Raw genomic sequence first — 13,332 nt, 5'->3', positions numbered from 1 at the left:
ATGAGTACCATTGAACAGAGGATATTTGACCATTCAATAGCACAACCACACTCTGGGGGTTGTACTTGCAGTCTACTAATATAGGTGCTATGTTTGTAGGTAATAGAAATGAAAACTCTCGGAAATGTCCATCTACAAACAGTGGTGCTGTGTTCTGCTAAACAGGCAGAGCACAGAAAAAGACAGGACCACAAGGACAGCACGGCTATACAAATATCCAATCCACCACTGGCCTGAAACCCCCATCGCATGGCCATGCAGTCTATAATAACTGCTGACTGGCACCACTGGAGGACTCAGCAGCTATGACCTGCCTGCTGGAAGCAGGCATGGCGACCAGCTGACAACCTGCACCCCTGCATTTAATTTGGCCTCATTTCTGACACTGTGGAGTGGGTCAGGTATAAAAACAAATTGTCTCCACTTAAAAGATGCCCTCTCCCAGAAACCTCTGAAGGCAACATTGGAGATGATAGATCATTGCAGGATTCCTGTATCCTGGCACCTTTGGAGAAGGCATGTTAGGTGGCAGGGCTGTACTTTTAGAAGACCAGGTGGTGGAGTACAGAATGAGATAGATAGAGTGAGGGCGATAGAGAGATAGATAGATAGATAGATAGATAGATAGATAGATAGATAGATAGATAGATAGAGGGCGATAGATAGATAGAGTGAGAGCGATAGATAGAGTGAAGGTGATAGATAGATAGATAGATAGATAGATAGATAGATAGAGTGAGGGCGATAGATAGATAGATAGATAGATAGATAGATAGATAGATAGATAGAGTGAGGGTGATAGATCGATAGATAAAGTGAGGGCGATAGATAGATAGATAGCTAGATAGAAGGAGGGCGATAGATAGAGTGAGGGCGATAGATAGATAGATAGATAGATAGATAGATAGATAGATAGATTGATAGATAGATAAAGAGTGAGGGCGATAGATAGAGTGAGGGCGATAGATAGAGTGAGGGCAATAGATAGATAGAGTGAGGGCGACAGATAGAGTGAGGGCAACAGACAGAGTGAGTGCGACAGATAGAGTGAGGGTGACGGATAGATAGAGTGAGGGCGACAGATACAGTTAGGGCGATAGATAGATGTGTGTAGTTGTGTGTGCATGTAGTTGTATGTGTGTGTGGTTGTATGTGTGGTTGTGTGTGTGTGGTTGTGTGTGTGGTTGGGTGTGATTGTGTGTGTGGTTGTGTGTGCGATTGCGTGTGTGGTGTGGTTGTGTGTGTTCGTGCGGTTGTGTGTGTGTAGTTGTATGTGTGTGTGCGCGGTTAGAGAAGGATGCATGTGGAAGAGAGCAGCAGATCAGCACAGCAGAAGAGAACAGGGAGTTAAAGAAGGAGGCGGTTGGAAGAGAGCAGCAGATCAACACGGGAGAAGAAAACAGGGAGTTAGAGAAGGAGGCGGTGGAAAGGAACAGCAGATCAGCACGGGAGAAGAGAACAAGGAGGTAGAGAAGGAGGTGGGGTGGAAGAGAACAGCAGATCAGCAAGAGAGAAGACAACAGGTAGTTAAGGAAGGAGGTGGGTGGATGAGAGCAGCAGATCAGCACATGAGAAGAGAACAGGGAGTTAAAGAAGGAGGTGGGGTGGAAGAGAGCAGCAGAATAGCATGGGAGAAGAAAACGGAGGTAGAGAAGGAGGCGGGTTGAAGAGAGCAGCAGATCAGCTCTGGAGAAGAGAAGTGAACAGGGAGTTGGAGAAGTAGGTGGGTGGAAGAGAGCAGCATAACAGCACAGCAGAAGAGAACATGGAGTTAAAGAAGGAGGTGGGGTGGAAGAGAGCAGTAGATCAGCAGAAGTTAACGGGGAGTTAAAGAAGGAGGCGGGGTGGAAGAAAGCAACAGATCAGCACAGGAGAAGAGAAGAGAACAGGGAGTTAGAGAAGGAGGCGAGGTGGAAGAGAGCAGCAGATTAGCACAGCAGAAGAGAACAGGGAGCTAAAGAAGGAGGTGGGGTGGAAGAGAGCAGCAGAACAGCACGGGAGAAGAGAACAGGGAGGTAGAGAAGGAGGTGGGGTGGAAGAGAACAGCAGATCAGCACGAGAGAAGAGAACAGGTAGTTAAAGAAGGAGGTGGGTGGATGAGAGCAGCAGATCAGCACATGAGAAGAGAACAGGGAGTTAAAGAAGTAGGCGGGGTGGAAGAGAACAGCAGATAGTCATAGGAGAAGAGAACCGGGAGTCACTTTTCATCTCTTATCTTTATAACCCTCCTCCCCCATTTATACCCCGTGAAGCCTGATACAGATAGTCCACACTCACGTGCATGCGTTTCCAGGAGCCCCCATAACCGGCGCATTTATTTAATATGATGTCTACCTCCTTCATTTCTGTCTAACGGTAACCGGTCGCAGCATCGCACGCCCCGCATAAACATGGCTTCTTGGGTAGTAGCGCTCCCCACGCTAAGATGGCGGCCGGGGAGGCAGGCGTCACACAAAAAGATGGCCGCTGAAACGTTGGTCTTCTCACCGAAATAACAGGCCGCATCCCTCACAAAGATGGATGCCAAAGTAGTCTCTGCTCTTGCACAACGCGTAAGGGCTAGAGTATCGCGTCCTTCACAACAAGGCTAAAGCGGTTATTGGGATCCACGTAACAGTAGCCACGCATGCGTTTGTCTCACAAACGTGCCGGTGTTCCGTGGTTCCCTGCTCCCCGTCTGTATGCGCTCCCCCCTCGTGTGTGCGCATGCGCACTATCCTACGCAACCGCACAATGTACTTTTGGCTTCATACAGGTATTTTTAAGCTCCCCGGTATTCTGCCGCTTTAGTGCGCATGCGTGTCCTTGCACGCATGCGCACTATATAATATGTTTTTTAATTTGAAACTCCCCACGGCAGCGGTTGAAGTCCCAGGAACAGCCGGGGGCCACCCCCTCCCCATCCACAGCCTGACCTCCCAAAACACAAACCACGTGCACACGCCACATGCTGGTCGTGCACTAAACACAACCACACGCTGTGCAACGCACATTGGGCTCAAAGTGCTTCAGCCCCCCCCCCACGAGTAACTTCTACAACCAAATGTCTGACACTTGGAGCTTATCTCTTGTTTAAGGACGCCTGGGTAGGGGATGAGATACCTGGGCAGGTGGGCGGGGAGCTGAATAGGTGGATGTATGTGATTCTATGCGTGGTGGATGGAAAGGTGGTTGTGTGGATGAAAGGATGAGTGAAGTGGTGGTGGATGAATGGGTGGATGTCTATCTAGCTTGATAACTAGGAGGATCTGAATGGAGAGGCAGGCGGTGAAAGGGCGGGTTGCAGAGATCTGGCGTTCGGGGTTTTTAAATATCATTGACATCACTAATCTATAGCGTGAAATCACATCCGATGGAGAAGAGGATAACTACACTTTCAGGGGAGAGACTGGCCCTCACCTGTGGGACTCCCACTCATACATCTCTATGGTGTCCAGGGAGGTGACCTTATATTCCTAAGTCACAGGGAAACGAGGATTTAATTTGTAAGCATTCACTACAACAATAAATACATTCTGAGGCAAGAGTCTTGGTTTACTTCCAATAAACCGACTAAATGCCAAATACAGAAAATACAGCACCTTCGGTGGCAATGGGTCACTTTGTTGCAAACACACAGAGGCCACAAGCCAGCGTGAATGGCGAATACGCCGCACTTCAGGCCTTGGGGGCCGTTAGGCCTCTGGCCTCACAGTTTCTTCACTTACCCATCCAGCAGTGCACAAACACGCCTCCCCACGAATTCATCCATCAATTCATGCTCCAAGCATCCACAGTCAACCATCCATCCATGCATTCATCCATCCACCCCTCACACATCTATCCATCTCCAACCCAGCATCCATCCACCCACAAATCACACATCCATCCACCCCTCACACATCCATCCATCTCCAACCCTGCATCCATCCATTCATCCCCACCCCAGCATTCATCCATCCCCAACCCAGCATCCATTCATCCACCTCTCACATCCATCCGCCCCACTCCATTCATCTCCAACTCAGCATCCACCCAACTCCAAACCAGCATCCAACCAACTCCAACCCAGCATCCATCCATCTCCAACCCAGCATCTATCCATCCCTAACCAAGCATCAATCCATGCCCAATCCATCATCCATCCATCCCTAACCCAGCATCCATCCATCCACAACCCAGCATCCATCCATCTCCAACCCAGCATCCATCCATCCCCAACCCAGCATCCATCCATCTCCAACCCAGCATCTATCCATCTCTAACCCAGCATCCATCCATCTCCAACCCAGCATCCAATTAACTCCAACCCAGCACTCTGAAAAAAAAAGCGACAAAGACTCCCATCTACCCAGTGGCTATTGCAGCGTGATAACAATCAGCGCAACTGCCTGCCTGTAGCGGTCAATACATAGCCCCTGCAGGGCGCACCAGTAGGAGCCCTCTGATGTTGGTGGTTGGGGTCTCCCACGGATGCTGAGGGCCCCCCTGATATTGAGAGTGTGTGCCTCGGAATATACCCTGACTCTGGGGGATTCAGCACGAGCCAACCTGAACCCAGCTGCCTGACCCTAAGATGGCGGCCATTGGACCCAGGGTTCATTGCGTCCAGGTACCTGGGACTTGCCTGACTCTAAAATGGCACCCAGACTTCAATTTATAACTACGAGACCCCATCTAAGCTTGGAGACCGTTTACTCTACCGTCTTGGGCCCGCACAAGGTTTTTTCACTCCCACTGCTGATCTGCCAGATCTGACCCGCTTCCCAGCTCCCTGTCCCCCCCCCCCCCCCCCCCCTCTTTCCTCTTTCCTCTTTCCTCTCCTGGGGACTGGTCTCTTCTGTCTTGGACTTTTGCAACTCTAACTATTGTAACCATGTGCCCTTTACCAAAGCACTCCTTCTCCCCTTGTTGAGAATGGATCCAACATTTATACCCTGGTGTATGTAGGTAAAGACACTCGGGATCCAGACTCTTCTCCTGCTACACCTCGGCGACGGGAACTTATACTCGGCTGGTTAATTGCCTCATTACCCCTGAGCTGGCACGGCAGGTTAGGGAGGTTTCCTATCTGGCGTGGTATGTATCTGACCACTCCCTGCTTCTGGTGGGCCTGGCGAGGGGCCGCTGTGGAGTTTATACAGGCAGTTTATTTGCTGGCGGTGTCCGTCATGACAATGAAAGTGACCATGCCCCTGCATATTTTTAATAAAGCACTAAAAAGAATACATAATCACACTATAATAATTTATTTTTCAAATGTTTTCAAAATAATTTTCACTGAAGTACAATATTGTGTTCTGGATATCAAAAAATATAATTTAGAATAATCCCCACAAACTCTGATATTACAGTAAACAAGTTGTAAAAATAGTTTGAATGTATCAAAAAATAATAAATGTGAGCACCACAAACACCGATATTACAGTAAAGAAGTTATAAAAATATTTCCAATGTATCGGAAAAAATAAAATGAGCACCACAAACAACGATATTACAGTAAACAAGTTGTGAAAATAGTTTCAATGTATCATAATAACTCATTTCACTTCACTGAGAAGGTTTCTTTACTTCTCTCACAGTACTGAAAACAGAGAACACAGTTGAGATCTGGGTCACTATCAGTGTAAGCATCTGTTATTGGAATGTAGAGCTGTGGATTCACATGTGCCCTCCCACCTCCCCCGACACCTGTGGTTGTTGCAGTTGTTATTATTTACTTAACATACGCATTGACAACTCTGTAGTACACTTATATACTGCATTCTCAACCTCTTGCGGGAAAACAGTCTAACAATGGAATTGATGCCCATGCGCACTATCAACAAAAGAAGGAGTCACCTAACCTCGTGACTGGAAAGACTTCTTCAAAGAAAAACTACTTTTAAACATCCGTAACCAAAACTAGATGGCACAATTATGCAAAGCATGTGATCTACAGCTCACATGCGAACACATCTTTACCGAAGGTAAGTAACTTGTTCATTAAATACATTTGCTATATTTGAAAACTTCTTGATGTAACAAGGATGTTGCATCTTTTCGAATGCATTCGATATGTATCCATCTGCAGCATTGTTTACATAGTGCCTGTTGGAAAGATAGTAAAAAAAAATATTTATTCACTTTGCATTGTAAACAGGTAAATATGTTTTTATTTCATTTGTAAAGTGAAATTAGTTTTCAGAGTTTGTGAAAAAAATCTGTAGGAAACTGCACTGATTTGAAATGCTCAACCATAGTTTGTGACTGATATCTAAAGCAACTTTCACATAAAGTCACTTGGTTCATGCGTACAAGGTCCCCAGTGCCAGTGCTCTTTCCTAGCATGGTAAATACATACTTGTTCCACATTTCACACAGTCCCCAGTCAGTGGCAACAAGCTCAGAACCTACTTCCACCAGAAAATCAGATCCTTCTACGTTCCTCCAACCTCGCACTAGCCAAAACCACGCGCGTCCACAGAGCCAGAGCAGGAGCAAGATCCTTCTCCCACATCGCAGCCAAGACATGGAACAACCTACCACAAGATCTCAGACACGCCCCCCTCTTTGAACACCTTCAGAAAGACCCTCAACAGTCGCCTGGCACAGCACTAAGCCGGAGAGCCACAGTTAGGGGGACAGAGCACACAAGCTCAAAGAGGCCCTATCACCCGCAGGACATGGGGCAGCCACCACGGGTGTGTGCTGATTTGCGTTGGGGCGAGTGAAGAGATTGTCGGCCCTGAGGACCTCCGGAGAAAGCTCGTCCTGGGTACTGCGAGAGTGAGGGGCTGAGGTGGCCGGGGTCTGGTGTAGGCGCGGTGTCAGGCTGGAGACAAGGGCTGGGCACAGTGAAGCTGGGGCCACCCGCAGAGGTGGCACTGTCGCTGCAAGGAGCAGTGCCGAGCCCAGGGCCCAGCAGAGCAACACAGCGGAGAGACACCCAGCCACAAGTAACTGCCGATCCCGTGCCCGGATGCATTGGGCCATTCAAAGGCGCAGCGATGCAAGCAGAGACTGGCTAGAGCTTACAAGAGCAGCAAGTGGCGTGGCAAGGGCACCCCATGACGCGGTGATAGCACCTTAGAGGAGCAAGGGGCACCAAAAGCAGTGGGGGGTCGGAGGCAGCAAGGGCCAGCTCTGCCTGGGGATCGACATGGACATGGGTGCGGCACTAGAAAATGTCCTCAAGCATTCAGGCTCCTCCCCCCCCCTAGACATGGGTTGGCTTCATAGGCTCAGGTACATACTGGGAATGGAGCGCATCACTGCTACCTTGAACAACTCCACTGACGCCTTCCAGAAAATTTGGAGCCCATTCCTACACCTTCTCTCAGCTCAATTTCGCGAGATTACCCTGCCTCAATATCTGAGGATGCTGCGTCTGCCGGAGCTATGAAAGGACCTGCCCACAGCCTAAGGAAATGGTTGAGGGCTCCGGGACCATTGTAAAGGTACTCAATGAAGACCGTTCAGGGGATGCCGGATGGAGAGGGGGTTGTGGAGTTTTGGTTCTCAACAGGGGCAGCAAATAGCACGATGGACTCTGTTTGGGATCTCCTAGTGCTTTCTTCTTTTTGGACTTTCCGTTACCGCTATGCCTAGCCTTGCTAAGAGGCTGTCTTTGCAATGTATGAGTCACTGTATTACGATGATACAATTGCCCCTGTGGGGTTCTTTGTTTTTAGGAAAACTAATAAATACATTTAAATATAAAAGAAAATTTGAAAGTATCTTTAGCCAGACCTCTACAATTGTTCCTATTAAAAATAATTGTGTGTATTTACCATAATGTTTTCCTGACCTACGTCGGAAGTTATTTCGTTGCAGACACCGCAGAAATCTTCAATAGAATCTAAATGTAATATTGAGGTAGATCAGCACATCTTAGCAGGAAAAGTAAAAAACCTAAACTTATCTCTGGGCATCTGGTACATGTTTCTAAGTTTATTCCTAAGACTTGATATTGCTGTGACACAGTCACAACTGTTAAAAACTCTTTCTATTGGCAAGAAAAATGACCTTTTAACATACTCAAACACATAATTGCTATACCGTACTATATGTAATACTATGTACAAAATGTATGCTGTGTACTTTTAAAAACGTTGAAGAAACAAAAATAGCTACCAAAATCATCAAAACATTCTGTTGACCCAAAGGCAGGACACATTTATAAAATTGAGACATGAAATGTTAAACTCAAACCTGATGACTCCATTAGATCCATTGCAATTTTGAATCTAAAATCCTCCATAAATGTAGAATTTATTAAAATCTCTGGAACTGGCTGTTGACTGATGTAAAAATCTGCAAACTGAGAACACAGTTGAAAGTTTTACTTTCATCAATTAAAAGTAGAGTAAAATGTATATGTTATCCAAATGAACAAGTTAAAGTGAAATGGACGTAAAAACAATTGGTCTCAATATGATATCGGTTGGAAAGCCATCATCAGAGGTCTCTGGACAACTGCATTAGGACAATACTAGTGGTTAGAGAGATAATCTGAGGGGAATACTGCTCTGCTTCCGACAGACTCTACGGCCTCATCCGGACGGATTTCTGAAGTGAAATCCCTAATAGGCAGCATGTGGTGCACCCCTAAAATCCATGCATCATGTGGCAGACTGTTTAAACTATTTCATTAGTGAATTTCCCCTCACCTGTAATTGTTTATGGTCAAAGCCCTCTTTACTATTTATAAGTACTCCAATAACAAAAACCATAATTAACTTCAATAATGTCTCATTCGAGAATATGATCAATTAATCACTTTGATAAAAACAAATTAAGGATTATAGTATTAATAGGAATGTATCATTACCAGCATGCAAAAAACACCACAATTGTAGTTGTCCTGTTGCTTTATGTTAGAATCAACCACTAATTCCCAAAGCTCATAGTCAGGATGCTCCAGTGCCTGTAGGAAATCCCTTTAGAGACATATGAAAGGTTATGTAAAATATTAGAGTTTGTCAATCAGAATAAAACAATAAAGATATTACATTGTTGTCACAAATAGTGATCAATTAGTAAAGTTTGTGAATTTTATTATTTTGCAATCTTAAAAGTACTAAATAGATAATGGAAACTGTATTTGGGAAAGGGCACCTCCAATTTCTCAAGAAGACTTTGTAGGTATGAAGATTTGCCAGCAGTGAATCATAGACTAAAATTTTCTTTGTAAAAGGTTTCAATATCTGTGGAAATGATATAAAAGTAGGATTGGGCGGCCAGCTACGCTCCGTGCACGGAGTGTGCGTAGTGCCGTCTCCTATGCATTTTGCGTAGCGGGCGTAGCCAGGCGGCACTACGCGCGCTCCGCAGACGGTGCGTAGCCGGCCGCCACCCGCCTCCCTCCCGCCCTCCCTAAATACTGCAATAAATGGCTAGAAAGCTTTTAAAAACACTTACCTTGTCCGCCGCGTCCCCGGGGCTCCCTCTCGCCGTCCCTGGATTCGCGCCGCCATTTCGAAAACTAATGCGCATGCACGGGCGCCCGCGCATGCGCATTTCTGAAATGCGCATGCACGGGCGCCCGCGCATTAGTTTTCGAAATGACAGCGCGAATCCAGGGACGGCGAGAGGGAGCCCCGGGGACGCGGCGGACAAGGTAAGTGTTTTTAAAAGCTTTCTAGCCATTTATTGCAGTATTTAGGGAGGGCGGGAGGGAGGCGGGCGGCGCGTAGTGGGGCTACGCGGAGTGCGCAGGTGGGCGTAGTTTTGTGCCCACTTCGCGTAGCTCCGCGTAGCCCCACTCCGCACACTACGCCCAGGGTTATATAAAAGCTGTTTGAAAAACAACATCAGCAAGAGAAAGGGAGTAAGGTAAGGTTTGTTGTACTTTAATACCACTTTTTCGATTGTTATAGTTCTTTGTAAATAATGTCTTTTGGATTATACCCAACTTAAAAATTAGTAAGCAAAGTAAATGAGCATAATACGCAAGTACCCTTACACAGCTTTAGAAAATCCCTTTGGAATCATCCTTCAATTAATAAGTGATGTTGCTTTACCTTTTTTTTTTTATTTACACATTTTATTGATTTCTAATCATAAAGCTTACATTGCTACTTCGTTATATCAGATTGTAAACTTACTGAGATTTTTAGTATTGAGTTTTAAAACTTGTTGCTAGAGAGGGCCGCTCTTGATACATTTTAAAACAAAATAGTTTCAGTAATAGCCAATGTATATATTAAAAAAAAGGTAGGCCTCTCCAACTATTACAACCACTCATATTTTTCATCAATAACTTTCAAACTTCTGAACGATAAATAAAAAATAAAAAAGTGGCACTTACTAAAAGAATCCAATGATTGCCAATATTTGTAGGACAAAGGACAGTTTCCACAGTTTCATAAGGTACCTGCATAGAATAGAATGTGCTCATTAATAACTGTAACTGTCATCCTGGCTCCATACGTTCAAAGGTATCAATGGATTGTTATTCAGAATTCTAAATGAAAAATATTTACTTGGATGACAAGTACACAGATTCACAGTATACCAACATGTGAAATGTTGCCAATTGTTCAATACGTTATTGTAAGTGTCTTGTACACTTCAACACTAAATCCATCAGTTACATTAACAAATCATTACAACCTGAGACTGTGAAAAGTCAAATAAGAGATTCAAATATGTACCTGGAAAACAGGCGACCGGTATTTGCCCAGGAAGATAGAGGATGACACTGTTGCAGAAAGTGCTAAACACTAAGGTTAAAATAAAAGGACATCATTAAACACATTGTAAAACAATTGTTATCTTGGGGTAGGTCTGTGTGTGTTATTTATGAAAATATACGTACATTGTATCGTGACATACATAATTTGCTAAGGTACGCATCGATTACCTAAAAAAAAATTACACTTAGTTAAGTAGTGCATGATTACAAATCTGCTGGAGCAAGGACCAACAGACAGGCCTGAGCGCGGCGGTGGCGAGACATACTATACTTTCTATCGATGTTATAGAAACCAACCTCATCAACAATCCATTGGTGCGTTTTGAGTGAACAAAAGGAAGAATCATACAGTTTTATGTCGGACACTATTGCTTCCAAGCGTCCCGTCACTGGTTTCTTCCACACATCCAAAAGTGTTTGCCTGGTCTTAGATCCAGAATCTTTTAAGTCTGTGGATACATAAGTGAGAAACATAAGTTAAAACAAGTTTTAAAGACACCTACATAAACTTCAAAACTGACAGTCACACCAAACAAATTACTTTCGCCGGGGTGCAGGGCTCAACGGGGGGCACCATAGGTGCCTACTAGACTGCCATCCGGAGGCCTTGCACCCATGTGGGCCCTGCTGGGGCCCCCTCAAAACAGATTCCCACAGTCTTTCTGTCTCGAAAAGGCCGGCACAGAAAGGCAGTGGGAATATGCCATCATAATCCCTCGGGCAGATATAGCCGGCTTTGGGATTACAGGCCCTTTTCCAAAACACAGGTAGGATTCCTTCCCAACGAACCCTGGCTCGTAGCCATTTCCAAGGGCATCGTAATTGGAGCCCTAAGCATGAAGGCTGCTATCAACAGCTACCACTTAGAGAGCTTTCTAATGTTGTCTAAAACCACTGAAAACCCAATAAAGGGTTGTTTGGATTAGTGTAAAGTAATATACTTTTTTCGAAGTGAGCACCATATAGTAAACCAGCCGGACACAAAGTACTAAGATGTATAATTACCAAAATAGAGATAGTAAAATCAAGCTTCTTGTGAGAACACCCTACATCTTCAGTGTCAATATTTGTTAAACAATTTTAAAACAGAAGTATTAATAAAATAAGTAGCAACCTCACCCCCCAACAGCACGCAAGCTTGGTTTTCTGCAAAATCATCATTCTCCTCTGAAAGTGTTTCAAGTGGAAGAGATGCTGGCGATTCATGATTGGTCATTCTTCCTGAAAAATATTGGTTTTGAGGTTGACAAAAACTCAGTTGGGAAAAACAGACTACTCAACCATCCAAACACAAAACCCTACACAAAGAAAAATTATTATTCAATAATACCTTGTTTAATATACCGTACTTTTAAAAACCTATCTTTTGGAGAAAGGCAGCGTCACGTTCTCCTGCTCAACCTAATACCTTTTCACCAAATTAAGGAGACATTTACATATGTTGATACTATATTATTCCGAAACACATCCAATTATCTCACATTGCATAACCAAAACATTACTTTCGATTGTTTACCTTTGACGCTCGACTTATAAGGCTCAACATGTCGAGATTGTGTGTTGTTCGTAAAAGGATATTGCGATCATTAAGCAATTTAACACGCTTTCCTTGCATTTCAGCAATAGTGTATGGTCCAGTAAATTTATGTTCCAAAATGCCTCCTTTTCTTGTAGCTTTCCTGCAATTTTTCAGAAGCACTAACTGTCCTTCTCTGAAGGTGCACGGCTTATATTTTTGGGAAACTCTCTTTTTAAATTTTTCTTTTTGCTTTTCCTGGGCAACCTCAATATTCTGTTTTGTCTGCCTCTGCAACTCTGCTTTTTTAATTTTGTTTTCAACGATAATGCCGGCATATCCACTTTCAGTTGGGAGTGTAAACTCAAGCTATTATAGGAAACATAAAACGCAATCACTCATTTTCGTTATATAAAAGTGTAGTATTATATAAAAATTAAAACAAAGTGAAATAACTTGCTTTATTGTAAATAAAAGTTACGCTAAAGAAAATAAACTATACACACAGAGAAATTAGATTTCATATGTCAGAATCAGAATACGCTTTATTCGGTATAAAATCAATTAACCATAAAAGCACATAAGTGACAGCATAAAATTTAGCAGTATAAAAATTTAAATAGTTACAGGCTATTTAAAAACCATCCATTGTTTTCCTAGTTTTGACCATCAATTTCAGAAATTTCGCAATTTGCACAGTCTGTGATCTATCTGCCAACGGTTGTAGTTTGATTAAAGCAGGGCGACATTGTCTAAAGTTAAAAAGTATCCAGCAAGTGAATGTATGTATAATTACAAAATAACAATATGCATATTAAAACAGACTTTGGAGTAATCACTGAGAAACAAAAAACAACATTGTAAAAATTCTTTACATTAAAAACACAATAAAAATTCCATACCAGATCCTCGGAAATCTCACTTGGAAATCGTGCTTCTCGGCCGTACATAAGTTGGAAAGGGGAAACTTTTGTTGTGGTATGTGGCTTCGATCGTAAAGCAAACAATGCATGATCCAAAAATAAATCCCAGTCGTTTTGGTGCTCATTCACGTATTTAGACAACGTGCTGTAAAATAACAAAAGATTAGCATGTGGCATAATAGTTAATGGCAGTATATTACTTGCAAATTTATCAATATTGAAGAGAAAATTGATCA

At 43.8% G+C, this 13,332-nt stretch overlaps 1 protein-coding gene across 1 annotated transcript; it reads right to left on the bottom strand.

The window, feature by feature from the left end:
* Window positions 1–8,137: 8,137 nt before the first annotated feature.
* Window positions 8,138–13,123, bottom strand: LOC147736805 (uncharacterized). The gene is made up of 10 exons (XM_086952703.1): window positions 13,076–13,123; window positions 12,188–12,542; window positions 11,777–11,878; window positions 10,955–11,106; window positions 10,781–10,825; window positions 10,617–10,685; window positions 10,271–10,336; window positions 9,079–9,167; window positions 8,792–8,900; window positions 8,138–8,281 (listed from the first exon to the last, which is right to left on the bottom strand). The coding sequence occupies exons 1-10, from the start codon at window positions 13,121–13,123 to the stop codon at window positions 8,138–8,140; spliced, it is 1,179 nt and encodes a 392-aa protein (XP_086808829.1).
* Window positions 13,124–13,332: the final 209 nt, after the last annotated feature.

The sequence above is a fragment of the Lissotriton vulgaris genome, chromosome 1_2, assembly GCF_964263255.1.
Source record: "Lissotriton vulgaris chromosome 1_2, aLisVul1.2, whole genome shotgun sequence".
NCBI lineage: Eukaryota > Metazoa > Chordata > Amphibia > Caudata > Salamandridae > Lissotriton > Lissotriton vulgaris.
Note: the sequence above shows the minus strand (reverse complement) of the source record. Positions and strands in the feature narration are given on the sequence as shown.

Coding starts and splice junctions, on each gene's coding strand:
- LOC147736805 (XM_086952703.1), bottom strand. CDS start 13,123: ATGTACGGCCGAGAAGCACGATTTCCAAGTGAGATTTCCGAGGATCTG. Junction 10,337..10,616: donor ACCGGTCGCCTGTTTTCCAG/GTACATATTTGA, acceptor TATTCTATGCAG/GTACCTTATGAAACTGTGGA. Junction 8,282..8,791: donor GTGGTGTTTTTTGCATGCTG/GTAATGATACAT, acceptor CTGTGTTCTCAG/TTTGCAGATTTTTACATCAG.